The sequence below is a fragment of the Humulus lupulus genome, chromosome 9 (assembly GCF_963169125.1).
Source record: "Humulus lupulus chromosome 9, drHumLupu1.1, whole genome shotgun sequence".
Lineage (NCBI taxonomy): Eukaryota > Viridiplantae > Streptophyta > Magnoliopsida > Rosales > Cannabaceae > Humulus > Humulus lupulus.
The window spans coordinates 163,536,999-163,554,690 of record NC_084801.1 but is presented as its reverse complement, the minus strand read 5'-3'; the positions used below and the strand labels follow the sequence as shown (position 1 = coordinate 163,554,690).

At 37.5% G+C, this 17,692-nt stretch overlaps 2 protein-coding genes across 2 annotated transcripts; both read right to left on the bottom strand.

Moving 5' to 3' along the window:
• Positions 1 to 2,183: 2,183 nt before the first annotated feature.
• LOC133800898 (probably inactive leucine-rich repeat receptor-like protein kinase IMK2) lies at positions 2,184 to 8,150 on the bottom strand. Its single transcript, XM_062239005.1, has 2 exons — positions 3,380 to 8,150; positions 2,184 to 3,105 (listed from the first exon to the last, which is right to left on the bottom strand). Exons 1-2 carry the CDS (start codon positions 5,250 to 5,252, stop codon positions 2,477 to 2,479), a joined length of 2,502 nt encoding a protein of 833 aa, XP_062094989.1. The 5' UTR covers positions 5,253 to 8,150; the 3' UTR covers positions 2,184 to 2,476.
• A 5-nt stretch (positions 8,151 to 8,155) lies between these two features.
• On the bottom strand, positions 8,156 to 9,190 carry LOC133800899 (PRA1 family protein B4). Its single transcript, XM_062239006.1, has one exon. It carries the CDS (start codon positions 9,065 to 9,067, stop codon positions 8,375 to 8,377), a length of 693 nt encoding a protein of 230 aa, XP_062094990.1. The 5' UTR covers positions 9,068 to 9,190; the 3' UTR covers positions 8,156 to 8,374.
• Between the last annotated feature and the right edge of the window lie 8,502 nt (positions 9,191 to 17,692).

The following is a 17,692-nucleotide window of genomic DNA, read 5'->3' as shown; positions in this document are numbered from 1 at the left end:
TATAATTAAATCATATTGAATTTAGTGCAAATTAAATTTGAAAATTAGTGAAGTAGATTCTGAAAAATTTGTGTGTTGCGGTGGTATAAGAATGAAATTATGCATGTTGATTGTTGTTTTTCTTTGTATTGAATTAATAGGTACTTATGAAATTGGGATATATTATAAAAATAGAGGAAACTCTGCCCAATTTTTTAGGATTTATTAATTGAACATATTTTTAAATATGTAGTATTTATTCGTAGAGTTATAATTTAAACTTTTTAAGTTTGGTGGTAGGTTTTGAGTAGGATATCGTGAATTTGTGAGCTGTGGTGATAACCATAAGTCCTTAGTTTGAAGTAACATTATCATGTCTTTTGACTAGATAATGTTACTTTAAACTAAGGGGCTTATGGATACTGTCAAAATTCAAGGTAAACATTCATGATGAAAATGGATTAACATGAGTTCTACTGTAATTGGAGACTAAGCTTTGTTTTTCGGTATGAGGTATTCCTCCAATTTCTGATAAACTTGATATGATTATGCTTATCTACTCTGTGAACTCTTGTAAATTTTAGTTGTATATTGAATGTCAACAGGTTTGGGTGGTCCTATTTATAGGGGAAATTCTATAATTTTTTTGAAAAATATTTAATACTTAACAAATTTCAATATTTTAAATAATTACTTAGGTGAACTTCACATGTTTAGTTGTATGAATACTTTAAATATTTGTGTAGTACTTTTTATTTTTGTATGAATGTGTATATATATGTACATTAAGTCTATATAGTTTGTGAATTTTATTTTATTTTAAGAATATTGGAATGTTAAAATATATTTATTAATATTAAAATAATTGTAAATTATAATTAAAATATTTTATAAAAAAACCCAAATAATAATACAAATAAATAAATATATATTTTTTAGAAAAAACTACTTTTAAATTCGGTTATTATGTATGAACAGAACCTTTAACTTCTGTTTTTATTAGATACTTTTAACTTGTCTTCGGTTTTTAGCAGTTTTTAGCAGTGCTAGCTTGAATCTTTCGATCCCATTGACCATCTCCCCCGAAGGACGGCAACATTTTTTAACGCCATGTCCGATAACCCCACAACGGAAGCATAATTATGGAAGTTTTTCGTAGAGAAATTCCACCCAAACCGCACGAGGATCACTCCCCACCGGAACCGGGAACCTCTCCGGAGAGGTTTAGAGATATCCATTTTAACCTGAACTCGAACGAAACGGTTAAGGCACCTCCCAAACTCATCATTTTCTACCTCTAAAAGAAGCCCGATTCTTTCCCCGATCAATTCCCCCACCTCCGGAGTACGTCCATGAAGCGGCAAGTTGTAAAGTTGAATAATCTAAAAGGATGTGAGTGAATAATCATCCCACCCCGTATCCGCGGCGTCGTCAAGGGGTTTCAATACCAATAGCCCTTTGTCAAAATGCCACGGCTCACCATCCAGAACAGCAAGCCTGTCTGAATCCAAATAAAACACAAACAAGAATATGTTACGCCCCATGTCCTTAATCGTCATGTTCCCCTCTGGTTGCCAAAGGTTCCTCTCAGACTACCGTGATGTCGAGAGCTTCCGAGTGTATAGTTTTCATATTTACAAAAAAAAAAAAAAAAACCATTTTCAATAACTAATATGAATAGATCTCAAACACTAAGGTATCATTTAGTTGGAATTAATGAAATCATTGGAATAAAGATGAGAATAAAAATAGTAATACAATTTAATATGAGTAAAAGAAACCAATAAAAATAGCTATTGTGTAATGGAATGACATTTGTTTAGAATTATAATCATTCCATCAAAATAGTAAAAAATCCATTATATTATAATCATTCCAATGTCTTAAATTTAGTAAAAATAATTTTTAAAATTAACTTCAAATAAAGAGAAAAGATCTCTAGATTCAATGAGAGAGAGAGAGTTCACCTCTGTTTTTTAACTTAGATTTTATATTGAATAGAAATATTTTTACTTCAAATAATATCACATTTTGTATTTTCATATCCAATTTATAGCATAATTGTTCAAACTCGTATAAGTGATCACAAATTGCTTGAGAGAAAGTTGTTCGGGAGCTTGAGAGGGATGTTTGAATTTTAATTTATAACAAGTAAAATAGCATGCCTTAGCCAAACATTTGGGAGTAAAATAAATATAAAACAATTAGAATCAAAGAGTTTTAATTTAAGAAAAATAAATTCATAACAAACTTCATCAAACATTATCTATCTGTCTTTTTGAACAGATCAATAAAATTGAAATACAACATTATTAGCTCTCTCAACATTGCTACCAAAAAAAACTCTCATCATCAACAAATAGAAGAATTGTAACCAAATAAACCCCTATATATACACATATTACCACACAAATAAGAATAAAAGAATTTCAATTACTAAACTCTACCCCTCTAAATAGATTTCCATCTTCTTCATCATATAATGATATGATAATCTTTACTCATCTTTGGTTCCTTCTTCAGCAGAGCTAGCGGAAGGTACTGCTGCAGCTGCTGCTGCTGCCGCCTCTGGCTTAATCTCCTCGAGCTGATGAAGAACTTGTTGCACTTCTGGCCTTGCTTCTGGTGAGGGATCGACACAATGCAAGGCTAACTTCAATGTGTTGAGCAACTCGTCGCCTATAGCAGGGGCATCTTTCATCAGCTCCAAATCAAAAACTTCATTTGTCCACTCCTCTTTAACAATGGAAGCCACCCACTGTGGTAAATCCATACCATTCATGGGCTCTCCTGGGGATTTTCCTGTTAAGAGCTCCAATATGATCACCCCAAGGCTGTAGACATCGGTTTTGATGTTGGCCTTCTTTGTCTTGGTGAGCTCTGGCGCGTTGTAGCCAAGAGATCCAGCAGTGGCAATAACATTTGTGTTGGCTGCACTTGTCATGAGCCGGGAAAGGCCAGTGTCTGCAATGTGGGCTTTAGTCTGCTCATCTAGTAGTATGTTGCTCGATGTTAAGTTTCCATGAACCATGTTCTCTTGAGTGTGGAGGTAGAGAAGTCCCCGTGTAACATCCATGGCTATGTTCATCCTTGTTGGCCAATCAATGACAGTCTCTGGACCCCGAGCTGCACAATAGAAATTATAATTCACATAAAAGTTAGCATAAATGCACATGACTAAGCTGATTTTGAGGTTATTTGACATAAAAAAGAAAGCAAGGTAAGGATCAATCATGATCAAGACCCTGATTAGTCCTAAACTGATTAGCCTAGAACTGTTTGTTGAGAGGACAATCATAATCAAAAGCTTGAATTGTTTCTATACTGCAAGTGTCCAAAACATAGAATCTGTTTCTCAAATTAGTAAATAAAAGTAACGAAATGGTTTGAGTGTGCTTACCATGAAGAAAGGAAGCAAGACTTCCTTTAGACATATAATCAAAAACAAGAAGCTTCTCTCCCTTAGGTCCCAAGTAATAGGCTCTAAGGGCTAGGAGATTAGGATGTCGAATTTTCCCAAGAGCAGCAGCCTCAGATTCAAACTCTTTCTGCCCCTTCGTAGTCTTTTCTCTCAACCTCTTCACCGCAACTTGATTACCATCCTCTAGAGTTGCCTTGTACGATGTTCCATAAGTACTCTTTCCCATTATCTCTGCTGTTGCACATAGCAAGTCATCAGCTGTAAATACAAATGGACCATCAAAGTGAACAAGCTTTCCACCAGCATCACCACCAGATTGAACTTCAGTGCTAGCAGAAGCTGCCTTCTCAGTGCCACCTGCTGCAGCCTGCTTGGAAGTTTTACCATCCTTTCCTTTCGAAGCAGCCTTCTTCCTGATGAAGCAACAAAGCAAAAAGCAGCACAATAGTAGAAGAACCACTAGGAGAACACCGGCCGCTATTAGAAGAATATCCTTTGTACTTAGTTTGTGGTGATGGTGCTTCTTCTTTGGAGCTTCTGGTGATGGAGCAGGAGGGTTTTCAGATGTGGGAGAAGAACATATGGATGAAGTGCTATACCCACAGAGCTGAATGTTCCCCACAAAAGAACTTGAGTTGAATTTTTTGGAGAGTAGGGATGGGACAGAGCCAGATAGATTGTTGTAAGAAACATTGAAAGATGTGAGATTTGCTAGGTTGACAAAAGAAGCTGGAATTTCTCCTGTGAACTTGTTCCCAGATAGGTCCATTTGGTTGATTCCAGAGATGTTGGCAAGGGTATCTGGAATGGGACCACTGAACTGATTATTTCTCAGAATCAGAGCTGAAAGATTATGCAATCCATCCAAGGATTGTGGGATCTGATTCCCAAGGTGGTTTCCCCCAAGATTGAGAAGAACTAATGAAGAGAGGTTGGAAAAACTAGTAGGCAAACTTCCATTGATGGCATTATTTGATAAGTCAAGATTTTGAAGTCTTGTCAAACTCCCTAGTTCATTTGGTATGGTCCCAGTAATCTGGTTATTGCTAATAGAAACTTGTTCAAGTTGACCCAATTTGCTAAGGGAAGTTGGGATCATTCCAGAGAAGTTATTATGATCGAGGGTCAAAATTTGGAGGTGGTAAGCGTTGTTTCTTGTCCCACTAGCCCAAGTACTTGGAATAGATCCAGAGAACTTGTTGTGTTGAAGAGCAAGGATTGTAAGAGAAGGGGACTTGGTGAGACCAATTGGGATAGAACCAGAAAGAGAATTATAGCTAAGATTGAGTCTAAATAACTTGGTAGAGTTTGAAAGACTAAAAGGAATAGGACCATTGAGTGAATTGTTACTTAGATCAAGAGTTTGGAGTAAAAGGCAGTTACCAATTGAAGGGGGGATAGAACCAGAAAGTCTGTTGTTGAAGAGGTAGACTCCTCTGAGATTGGGAAGGAACCCAAGAGACCATGGAACACTGCCAGAGAGATAGTTGTCATGAAGACTAACCTTTCTAAGAGCTGGGAGCTGTCCAATCTTCTCGGAGATTCTGCCACCTAGACCCTTCCATGGAAGCTGGATAGCAATAACTTGTCCCTTCAAACACTTGATTCCTAACCATTTACCAGAACAAGCACCATATCCACTGTCATTCCAGCTCCGAAGAATGCCTTTCGGATCGATTAGATCATGTTTCAAGGCTTGAAGCGCTTGAAAATCAGCTTGCGTGACTATTATCCCATCCCATGATTGCCCTGAAACAGGCTCGGAATACAAGATAATAAGTTGAAAAAACAAGAATCCATATAAGACAAACTTGCTAAATAAGCTAAGACACTTGTAGCATTTATTTCCCATGAAACTAAACTGAAAAAAAATAGGAGAAAGAAGGAAGATGAGTTGAGTTCTATGTAGTTCAATCACTCTTTCTTTCTCCTCTTTCTTTACTTCAAAGCTCTCTTGTTTCAACAAAGTATATGAAGAACAACCATGAAAGAAGAAGAAGTAGAAGTGAGTGAGATAATGAAGAAAGAAAGAAAGAAGAAATATGGTATTTGAGGAAGAAGAGTGAGAGTGAGAGAGAGAGAGAGATAGAGATAGAGAAGCGGTTTATGAACTGATAAAGATAGCTAAATCATGTGAGAATATTCATGGGTTTTTTGGGGGGAGGAGAGAGATGCAGGTCAGGAGGAGGCATATGGGGTCAGAGTATTCATCTTCGTTAAATTTATCCACCAACGGCTAGTTTTCTTCTTACAATGATAACGGTTTGTGTTGAAAAACCTGGGTTGGTCTTTCAATGGAGTCGTTTATTTTCCAACGGCTATATTTCCTTGGTACCACATAAGCAAACACTACATTACTGAGACTGAGATACCCTTGTTTGGACTTTCATGCACGTGCTTGCTTCAAGTAAATTTACGATTTTGCCACTATGGGCTTCTCAAAGTTTGACCATTAAGGATGACCCTTGAGGGTCTGGGACATAAAGTAAGTACCTTTTCAATGTGGTCCAAGCTGAGGCCTCTGCTAGTTTTTTTCATGGTTCTAGCGTGCCAATAATTGATTTTTCTGTTTTTGTTTTGTTTTTATGTTCTGCTTCCTTTCCTACCAATTTTACCTACTCCTCCACACTGACTTTTTCAACTTTGGGTGGAGAAAAGTTACTGTCCCTAGTAGTACCGAATTTACTGTGGTCGTAGAGGTACATATACATGTACCAAAATCACCCAACATTATGACGTCAATGGTTGAAGATTTTTATTATGGTAAAAACTTTTATTGATGCAGCCCAAGTAAAAGTTGATGCCACCGTCACTCTGACCGGCGCATTAAATCGAGATTGAAAATAAGTTATATATGAACAAAAATAGGAAGACTTCGAACTCATCAAGGCCAAGCCATGTGTTAGTGTACAAACATAAAATAGAACAGTAATTTTGTTGATGTTGGAACCAAATTGGTTCATAACACGGTAAAATGTTACTAATATTATGTGACCAGGCAAATCTTTGAAAATAAAGAAGAAAAGCAAAATGGGTAGAATGTTATGTTTGGGTTTTTAGACGAGATATATTGTTTAAAGGTAGATTTGAAACTAATTATACATAAGAGAGAGAGAGAGAGAGAGAGAGAGAGAGAGAGAGTTTTAAGGGGTAATACCATTACTTAAAGCGAGATAGGAAGATAAGCATTCTTATTTTTCATTTTTTTTCCTTATTTTATGAAAGCCAAAGTCTAACATTAACTAATAGCAAACATGTTAATGTGAATGAGAAATTGAGAATCATTAACGTATCGATGAGTTAGAAGATTGGGGCTTAATGCTTTTAGTGTAACTTATTTAGAGAAAGACTTAGGACAAAATCATACAAGCCCTACAAAGTATCAGCCCCAAAAATATATAATATTATACAAAGTTATATAAATGTCTTATCAATGACAGTTTTCAAAGTTAAGTTTAGCTAACATTTCTGGCATCTTTATTCATTCAAGGAAGTAAAATAAACAAAGAAATGGTGTCGCGGTTAACTTTTCTAAACCCACTACAGCTTCCACTTACGTACAGGAATCTGGTCAACATACAAAGAAGTAACAGATTGACAGCCAAGTTCTGATTGCACAGACTTTCGAAACAGAACACTGCACAACAAATGTGAATCTGCCCAAAAGGAGAACCTGGCTTGGTTGAAAACTAACAAATTTAACAAGCCTTGTTTTCTTATGAAATACCAAGAAAACTGCTATGAAGGCACCAAGACTCAATACTCAGAACTTGCAGGAGCAAACCACAAGCTTGTAGCTTGTCTTTTTGATCTATTGTGTAACAAGCTACTTCAAATTAAGAAGGCATAGATCAAATGACTAGAAAAATGTACACAAAAACAATCCCTAAATAAGTAAAAATATAGAGATATGCCTACGTTGAGAGACTCTAACGAGTTGGGTGCATATATGTAAGACTAGGTAAAAAACAATGCTCAATGTTTCTAAAACTCACTATCTTGGTATACAGAAGCTCTTAAATTGATCCATGCGTCACTCATTAAACCCAATTAATATCATTCTATTCTAACTGTGCTAATTGAAAATTCACCTCTCTTCACAAACATCTTCAAATCAGATACTTAAAGAAGAAGATGATCACTGTCCTATTCGGCATTGCATGCTAGCCTACGATTCAAAGGTAAAGAAAAAAGACATATCAAAGTTCACCTCTCTTCACAAACATCTTCAAATCAGATACTTAAAGAAGAAGATGATCACTGTCCTATTCGGCATTGCATGCTAGCCTACGATTCAAAGGTAAAGAAAAAAGACATATCAAAGTTTCTTTCTCCACCACTACATTGAAGCCATAACAGTTTCTTTCTCCAACACCCCATTGAATGTTTGTCAAAACATGCTCCAGTACTGGACCCATATTGATAAATCTTGAGCCAACTAAACGAAACATTTCTACTACCATTCATATGCAAATACCCAACTATGATCTACTAATGTACGTGAAGTTTTAACAACAAGACAAGAGTTTGAAGTGTATAATCAAGGCAACATGCAGATCTACTTGCATTAATCTTTCTACAGCAAATGAAATAGTGCCCAGAATCTAAAATTATAATCTAACAAACCAGATCTATGATTAAGAAGATTATGCACGGAACAGAAAGAATGGATATAATGATATAGGTTTTCAAAACAAAAGTTACAAATGAAATGTATCATAATCAAATCCACAAAAAGAAACAAAAAAATAATAATAGACCCAAAATAAAAAAGCTTTGAATTTGTATAACACAGATCCATACAAAATCCATTACTACATATCCACCCCTAAATTTATAGGACAAAACAAACTTTATTTTCTCTACCGAAAAGTTAATTTTTTTTTATAATGAACAAAGAACGAAATTTTCTATATACGTATTACCCAAACGCGGTATTCTTCACCTCCATTACTAAATGAATTGAAGCTTTACTCAGACCCGAGCAGCAACGACGGCAGGACCAGCGGCGGCGGCGGCATTAGATGCGGCCCCGCTGAGGAAAGACAGAAATCCAGTAGAGGGGGAATTCTCCTGCTCATCCAAGAAAAGATCCTCGGGAACCCTAAACGCACCGTGGGCGAAAACGACAGCGAATCCGAGCATGAGAGCAGAGATCAGGACGGATCCGACACTTGTGAGAAAAACGACGAAGACGCTGAGCCCGATCAGGCCCCAGAGGGTCTGAGTATCAGAAAATGTACGGCCAAAGAGGACAAGAGGCTGATCCGAAGGACGGAATAGGTAAAGAAAAAGCCAAGCGGAGAGGAGGCCAAGGAGGACGAGTAATGAGAACGGGTTGGTTAGCAACGACACGGCGAGGATACCGGCGACGACAGCCATGTAATTGACTCGGAAGTAGGAGTAGTTCTTGCGGATTCGTAGAGTAGCGTCGGATACCGATTCCGGCTTAGCAAAAGCAGACCTGTCCAAAAGCTCCGACCACGGCCTACGCTGGGAGAGTCCGTTGCGCACATTTTCTGAAATGTGGTTTATGAATGAACGGACAGCCGGAGTTGAGATCGGCGCCTGAGATTGAGCCGAACCACCACCGGATGCGGAAGAAACCGCCACAACGGGAGGCTGAGAATTGGAGATCGGAAGCACTGCTGGAGATGGGGACGCCATTGTTGGAAGATTCTTGCTGATAAAACTCGATATTTTCTTGAACGGGTTTTTGTAGAGAGAGATTGAAAACGCGTGATTTCAAGATGAAGGTGAAGATCGATGGAAAGAGCGAAGAGTGATTATGTTTAGAGAAAATTATTTATTTATTTGTTTTTTAATGAAATTAAAAATATTTTATTTTATTTACGCACCGACAATAGAGGAGTGGAAATCTAGTGGTGGTGTGTCGTCGTATTTAATTCTTAATTGATTGTATACCGTTCGTTCTTTTGACCTGTTTGACTTGGAAAGATCTTGACCGTTCGTCTCGCGGATTGACGAGTAGAACAGAAACGATGACAAGTCGCTGACCAGTGAGATTAAGCCACGTCGGCATTAAGATATCGTGTTTTTTGGGCAAAGTTGCTTCTTTAATTTAAGATTAGTAAATACAGTGAATTTTTTCTTAGCACTTAAGTTTCTGAATTTAATAATTAACTAAGTTTGTAATTAGCAGATATTTAAAAAAAAATTAATTATCAAAATTTATAAAATAAAATTAAGGTTATTTATGATTTTTGATCAGAACTATGCATTATGGTATTCCGTTCATTTTTTTTAGGGTTATTAAAAATTCTCAGAACTATTAAGAGATTTATAAAGTAGAACTTAACAACATATTGATATGACTTTTTCTCCGTGGAGTCTCCGTGACCACATTAGCACTACATGTATATTTTTAAAAAATTTAATTTAAAAATATTTTTTTTAAAAATTATTAAAAATTAATAAATTTAAAATAAATCATAGTTTATATATATATAAAAAAAATAATTTTATATTATTTGATTTAATTTAAATTATTTTTAATTTAATGATTTAGATTTAATTTTAATAAAAAAAGAATTTTTTAATATTTTTAAAATATTTATATTAAATTGATACGACCAAGACACATCACCAAAAGCTAGTTACATTTCACAAAATTAGAAAATTTTAAATAATGAGAAAATTTTTAAATGCCTGCAAAAATTAAGGACATAAAAATCATATTTAAGGTGAAAAATACTAAATAGCCTAAAATTAAATGTTAATTAAATTAAGCTCAATAAAAAATAATAATTGAGAGTATACTTTGAATAGTGACACATTTTTATGACGTTTGAGTAAAAAATTGATCAACTGCTCCGTTTTTTTTTTCATTTTCATTATTATTTTTTTTTAAATTTAGTTTTCCTGTCATTGCAAGCTTCATTATGCGCGTACACATAAAGGAAGAGAAATTTCACTTTTTATATATAGTAATTTCTCTAATTACAAAAAAAATACCACAACTATGTACTCTTTCATTTTAATGCTAAACATTCTCCATCTACCCAAAATACCCCTTTCATTTTTCTACATCCAAAAAATTGAACCTCTCTCTACACTCTTGGTTTCTCTCTCTCACTCTCTCACAAAAAACCCCAAAATCTGTCGAGCCCCCACCCCCGTCGACTCATCTCTCCGTCGACCCACTTGCAGAGCTCCTCCGTCAAGTGGGAAAACCGAGACCCACGGCGTTGAAGCAAACAAAGAGCCTCCATTGAACCACCTCACATTCAATTTTAAGGTAAAAGCATGAACCCTCGTCCATTTTTGAAGTTAAAATCATGTGTATTCGAGTTTTGTTGAATGGGTATGGAGATTCGAAGGTCTGGGTTTTTCTCTGGTTTTGTCGATTTTTCTCGATGGGTTCGATGTAAGCTCAATAAGAGCTCGATTAGATGTACATTTTAGGCTCACATGCAGTTCGATTAGAGATCGATAGAGCTCGATAGCCCTCGATAGGGCTCGATCAACTGAACTCGATGGAGTTCGATAGGAGCTCAAGATGAGCTCGATAGGAGTCAATTCTCGATGGGTTTATATAGTTTGGCTCGATAGCTCAATATGAGCTCGATGGTTACCTAAGTAGACGTTAGCTCGATATGAGCTTGATTGTAATGCCCCAAATTTCCTAATGAGGTTTAAGACCTTGATTAGGAGGCCGGGAGGGCCATAATTGATTTATTGTGTTATTAAATGATAATATGCATGTTTAGGTGTATTAAATATGCATGTGAACTCATTTCTGAGTAATTGGGTGATTTTCATATTTTTGGCCATTTCGGGCATATTTGGCATATATGTGATATGCGTGTGGTGCTTTATTATTATTTGGAACTTTGATTTGTGGATTTGGAGGCATTTAGGTATGTTTTTGGGAGGTTTTAAAAGGTTAAAATCGGGGTTATGGCTGATTCTAGGTTGGGGGTCGCGGCCCTGTTCTTGGGTGTCGCAACCCTAGTTTGAAGAAGCTGGTGGGGACTTGTTGGCCTTGCTGGGCGCCGCAGCTCTGTGTGTGGGGCGTCGCGACCCTTGCTCCTGGGATGGCTGGGGGCCGCGACTCAGGGTGCTAGGGCCACGGCTCAGGCAGGTTTTTGAGCCCGTTTGGGTGTTTTGACCTCGGGAACATGGTTTTAGGCCTCAGGATCATTCCTACTACCTGGATTGGTGGGGTTTGATGTCTTGGAGGCTAGGTTTTGGTTCCGGGATTGGTTTTAGAACTTGAACTCATTGGATCACCATTTGTGGTTGTGACTAGGTTATCACTAGGAGCTTGGAATCGGGATCGTGCTTGTGGCTCGTTTATTGGTAACCTGTGCTTGGACCAAAGGTAAGAAAACTGCACCCTGTGTATATATGACATGCATGTTTATTGTTGAGGCATGTCAAGTGGTTAAATGTAATGCATGTGATGCACGAGAAATATATGATTAGGGCATGCTATGATTATTGAATATGAGATTGTTCAGAGCTTGAGCCTCTGTGTTTATGCATGGTCCTAATTATGCTAGTAATTGTTAAGTAAGCATGTTGAATGCCCTGTATTCGAATATTGGATATATGATATATGTTTGGTGGCATTGCTTACTTGTATATGGCACTGACTAGTCAGGGTCGGCACTGGTTGTGTATCACAGACCTAATAGCCGAGAACGGCATAAGCGTCCTGAACGCAGGGCCGAATGAAGATTAGATCTAATTGATATCAGCATTGAATGACTCTAAGGCATTAATGCTGGACCGACCCTAAGGTCGATGAAACTTATAAGCGCTTGACTAGTCTAAGCTAGTTACTCAGAGCCAGGGCCAGAGGCCTAGGTGACAGCTTGTTGCATGGCTCGGGAGCAGTACTCCATGGTTATGACTCTATGGTCATGAGGAAGGTTATGTTGGTGACTAGTCATCGTGCACCTATCCTATTTAAGCTAGTGAAAGGATCACTTATCTATAAGCCCCGCTGACCCTATCGTCACATGGCTATTGGAAATGGAACCCACCTCAGTGACTATTACAACTGTCACTCTTCTATTTTGGGCTAAAATCCCTGGATGATTATTATGATCATCGGTTGATGTGTTATACTCAACATTACGTATACTCATTTGCCTGTTGGAATAGGGCTATATTTGCTAGGCGTGTGCCTTATGATTTAATGACATGTTATAACAATTCATGAGCATATTGAGTTTTCTTGCTGGGCTTCGGCTCACGGGTGTTATGTGGTGCAGGTAAAGACAAAAGAAAGCTGGACCATCCTTGAGTTGGAGAGCTTAGGTGATGATGTGTATATATGCAGTTGCTCGACCACCATGGTCGAGATTTGAAGAGAAACTAGGGTTAAACCCTGTTTTGCCGCCTAGATCGGCTGGTTGTAAATATTTTCTTGTAATAGACCTCTAAATTGTATTTTTGGAATCTCAATGTATATAATAAACATTCTAATGAAACGTTACATCTTAACCAAAAAAATTTAATCCCTAAACCGCTAATCATACTTAGTTACACGATTTTGGCCAAATGACTCGATTAGTGAGTTTAACACTGTTTACAAGGCACATTGTAACGGTCCCTGGAGTTTAGGGCATTACATCGATAGTAGTTATTGATGAATTCTCGATGGGGTTGATATAATTAGGCTCGATAGCTGTTTAACGCCCAAAATGTGACTACACTAAGCGGTAGTTGTAGTAAGATCGGGCGGTCGATCCACAAGGAAGTAACCTAAAATCAAAAGGTTAGTAGAAAATAACACAAAAAGTTAGTAACAAGAAGTAAATAAAATTGTAAATGGAAAGAGGTTTGAGATTTTGGTATTGTATTTTTTTTATGAAATGATAAAGTGAGATAGGTGAGATAAATGTAAGATGTAATCAAGAGTTTGAGAAATGGAAAGGTTTCAAGAATCATCCATATGCTTGCTTAGTTACTTGGTTACTTGATTTACAAAAATACACAAGTAAATAGTTCACATCCCAACATTTACTTGGAAAATCTAACATTAAAGTCCATGGTTTTTCTAACAAAAGTTCATTTGAGTTATAAAGTTCTTTACTTTAAAAGCACAATGTTAATCTTATGAAAAATCTAAAAATGACAAAATACCCAAGGGCAATAATGCAATAGAAGATTAGACATAAAATTATGTATCAATATTACTTTTACTAATTAGAAGCACATAGAAAGAACATGACTAATCCTATATACTATTAACATAAGTAAATAAAGATAACAAAATAAAAATAGAGATGAAAGAACATAAATAACTCAAATATAATACATTAAGAACATAGTAAATCAAAGTAGCAAAATAACATCACTTGCATATGGAATCATCCCTAACCTTCCTAGGAAGATTAGGCCATTATGCTCATGATTCTCACAAAATTCTAAAAAGAAAATATGAGAAGAAAGTGAGTGGAAATTTTGCTATAGTTTCTGTACTCTAAAAATTACATACCAAATGTGAAGAAAGTGTCCCTATTTATAGATGGGGAAAAGGACTAAAAAGAAATTAAACAACAAAATGGGGTTTACAAAATAAATCTGAAATATTAATAATAAAATATGATTTTGAAAAATCAAATCTTATTGTTAATATTACCCTAGCTATTTTTGTGTATAGTCAAAATGCTCTTTTTCTAAAATACCACCAAAACATAATCTATAAAGCTTAAAATAACAATTTACAAAGCCCAATACCCACAAAACATGGCTGGTGACACAAGAAGGTTTTGACCCATTTTCAACCAATGAGAGAGTGCCACGTAGGCAGCCTTGGCTGAAGAATTAGGCTGCTTCAAATGGGCCTGGGAGCTTGCTGAAGGAGCTTCATGTGTTGGGCTTTCATATGCATTTGGGCATTTGGGCTTTCAAATGGTCACGTTAACATGCTGGAGGAAATATGCATATATGTGCATATGGGTCAATGCAGGTGGAAAGGAGGCTGAAGGAGGAGCTGGGAAGGCTACATGCGTGAAGAATCTGCTGGAGCATTCGGACAGGTGGCGCGTGGAGAGGCCGCCAGGTGGCTGGCAGGCGAACGCGTGGCGAGCCTTGAGCGTGCCAAGTGGCGTTAGGAGAGGAAAAAGGCTGAGCTTGGGCCAACGGGCCTGGGCTTCTTCAAATTGGGCTATTTTCTCTTAAGAAAAATGCCACTTTCTATTCTTTTTTTTTTTCAGATTTAATTATTTCTCTATTCTCCATTTTTATTAGTGTCCAAATGCAATTTATTTCCTGAAAATTAAACATAAATTAAATTAAAATTAATATTTTCAATTATAAAATATATTACAATAAATTCATGAAAATATTAATTAAAACTTAATTTATTTTACACTTTAAAACTAATTAATTTGCATTTTTGAGCACTAATCAATAGCTTGATATGACATCGATATGAGTCAATGATGAATTTTCGATGGGGTTGATATAGTTGGGCTCGATAATGGCTCGATAGCAGATCAATGGTGACCTTGAAAGATTAGTTATAAAAGAACATTATCGAGCTTTATTGAGCTATAATCGAACGCTATCGAGTTACCATCGAGCCCATCGAGTTAGTATCGAGCTACATTTTCTTAAACCGAACATAAACCTAACCAAAACCTTCATCGAACCCTATCGAGCTCCTATCGAGCACATATCGAGAAAACAGCTACACTAAATATTCTAGGGTCCAATCAAACTGTAACGCCCTGGCTACCCCATAATAGTTACGGTGAACGGTGGACCAGAAATTTGACTCATTGCCTGAGTCCTTTGGTAAAAAACATGCTCTAAGTATGATTAACAGGTTAAGGTACAAAACCAATAAAAAGGAAATGGAGATTTTATTACAAACTGCTCTGCAGAGCTAAACAAAACATTTACAAGTGGTTCTCAGTACAAAATGGTCACTATAGTTGTAAAGTTACAGTTCCGCCGACCTAAGCGGCAAAAATAGGGTAAACCCCCTAGTTCCTCTGAGAACACCTTGGCCGTGGTGGTCAAGCGGCCGGATATGTACACAACACCACATCAGCTCCCCACTCAAGGCTAGGTGAGCTTTTCTTTCCCTTTACCTGCACCACATAGCACCCATGAGCCAAAGCCCAGCAAGAAAACATAACATTCCTCATAAACATTATCACATGATTATCATTATAATCACACTGAACATAAAGCTTTCAACAAGCAAATGAACATCACATGATTTAAGCGGGAGAGTGGCTGTTAGGTAAGCCACTAGCCTCCAAGCTCTCTTTTCTAGCGAGAGAGTGGCTGATAGGAAAGCCACTAGCCTTCAAGCTCTGTTTTCTAGCAAGAGAGTGGCTGATAGGTAAGCCACTAGCCTTCAAGCTCTGTTTTCTAGCAAGAGAGTGGCTGATAGGTAAGCCACTAGCCTTCAAGCTCTGTTTTGTAGCGGGAGAGTGGCTGATAGGTAAGCCACTAGCCTCCAGGCTCTGTTTGTTCATCGACCCTCAGGGTCGGTCAAGCATTAATGCTCCCTGAGTCATTCAATGCTAATGGTCGATTAGATCTAATCTCTGATGGCTTGCGTGATTCACGCTAAGGCCGTTCTGACAAGTAAGTCAGCGCTTCCTGACCTGTGTCCAGTAACACTGCCGAGCCTGACAAATAAGTCACAGCCTCACAGCTGATACTAACACTTTTGTCGATTCTGTATTCAATCCATGTCCATATTTATACAATCAACATGCCTCACAAATATCCATGCATGTCACACTTGGGGTGCAGTTTTCTTACCTTTGATTCGAGCTAGAATGAGCAAAAGAACAACCTTTGAGAACAGTTTAGCTTTTAGTCCTTTAGCGGTTACCTAATCACAACACATTTGGGATACCATTAATAATCAAGGGTCTCAAACCATAATCTAACCTCCAAGAGATCAATCCAAGCTAATCCAAGTAGCAAGGACACTCCCGAGGCCTAAAACTAGGTTTCCGGGGCCAAAACGAGCAAACGGGGCGAAAACAGGGCAAGGGCTACGGCCCTAACACCTTGGGCCGCGGCCCCCAGGGTTCCCAGAGGCTAGGGCCGCGGCGCCCAGCAGGCACAAGGCCTCCACCTGCTTCTTCAAAGAAGGGCCGCGGCGCCTCAAGAACAGGGCCGCGGCGCTCCACCCTGGGCCATTCCCAACCGCGTTTCTAACACTCCAAAGCCTCCAAAATCATTCCTAAACATTCCCCAATCATCAAAACAAAGTTCCCAAGCTTCCCCATGCATCAAAACTCTCAAAACCCAAGGCTCGAACGAACCGAAAACTCAACGATTCACAAAATCAATTCAAAGCTTAGAAACTCGGAAAAACTCAAAACTTAAACTTCGATTACCTTCAATTGGGTTGTTTTCCGTAGAATCCTTCGGTTAAGAAACTTCTAATCTTCCGTAGGATCGCTATGCCTCGATCCTCACTTGATTCCGACTCCTAGAACTCAAGATTTCGTCAAAAAGGCTTAAACGGTAAAACGAACTTTGAAAAGGGAGAACAGAAGGTTTCCTTATCGTATGTTCTATCTGATAAGCTACTTCAACCTTAAGTAACTTCAAATAAAACCTAATGCTCGGGGTCCCGAAAACACCCCCAGGGACATTATAGTCAAAACCTCCGAAATTCCACCCTGATCTCAAATATTCCCAATTTATCATCAAATGAACATTTCTATTACCCCAAAATTGACCCCATTATGGTAAAACCGCTAATCCACTAAAAATAACCGTCTCATGTTGCTTAGCTCGAATATATCTCCATAATAATAGAATCTCATTCACAAATCAAGTTATGCACCCAAATACACAAATTACCCTCAACGAGCCAAATTATCATCATACCCCTGTAATTGTAAATATGGACTCATATGCATGCATTTCACATCATATCATAATATAATCAACATATACATGCATTTAATCGATTAATAACATAATTAAGCAAGTATGGCCCTCCCGGCCTACTATTCATGCCGTTAAACTCATCGGGGAATTCGGGGCATTACACAAACCCTTATCGAGTTGCCATCAAGCTCAATCGAGCAACAATGCCTAAAACTATCGAGCTATAATCGAACTATATCGAGCAACATCGAGCTCATAAAAGAACCTTCTTCTACATGCCATCGAGCCCCTGTCGAACTGGTATCGAGCTCCTATCGAGCAAAAAAGTTGCAGAAAACCCAGAAAAACACAGATCGCGGAATCTCTTTAAAAAAACTCAAAAAACATACCAATACAGGCTCAGATCTGTTCAAAATAGCCAAAAAAAAATGTAAACAAATAATA

Coding starts and splice junctions, on each gene's coding strand:
- LOC133800898 (XM_062239005.1), bottom strand. CDS start 5,252: ATGGGAAATAAATGCTACAAGTGTCTTAGCTTATTTAGCAAGTTTGTC. Junction 3,106..3,379: donor TCTTGCTTCCTTTCTTCATG/GTAAGCACACTC, acceptor TCTATTGTGCAG/CTCGGGGTCCAGAGACTGTC.
- LOC133800899 (XM_062239006.1), bottom strand. CDS start 9,067: ATGGCGTCCCCATCTCCAGCAGTGCTTCCGATCTCCAATTCTCAGCCT.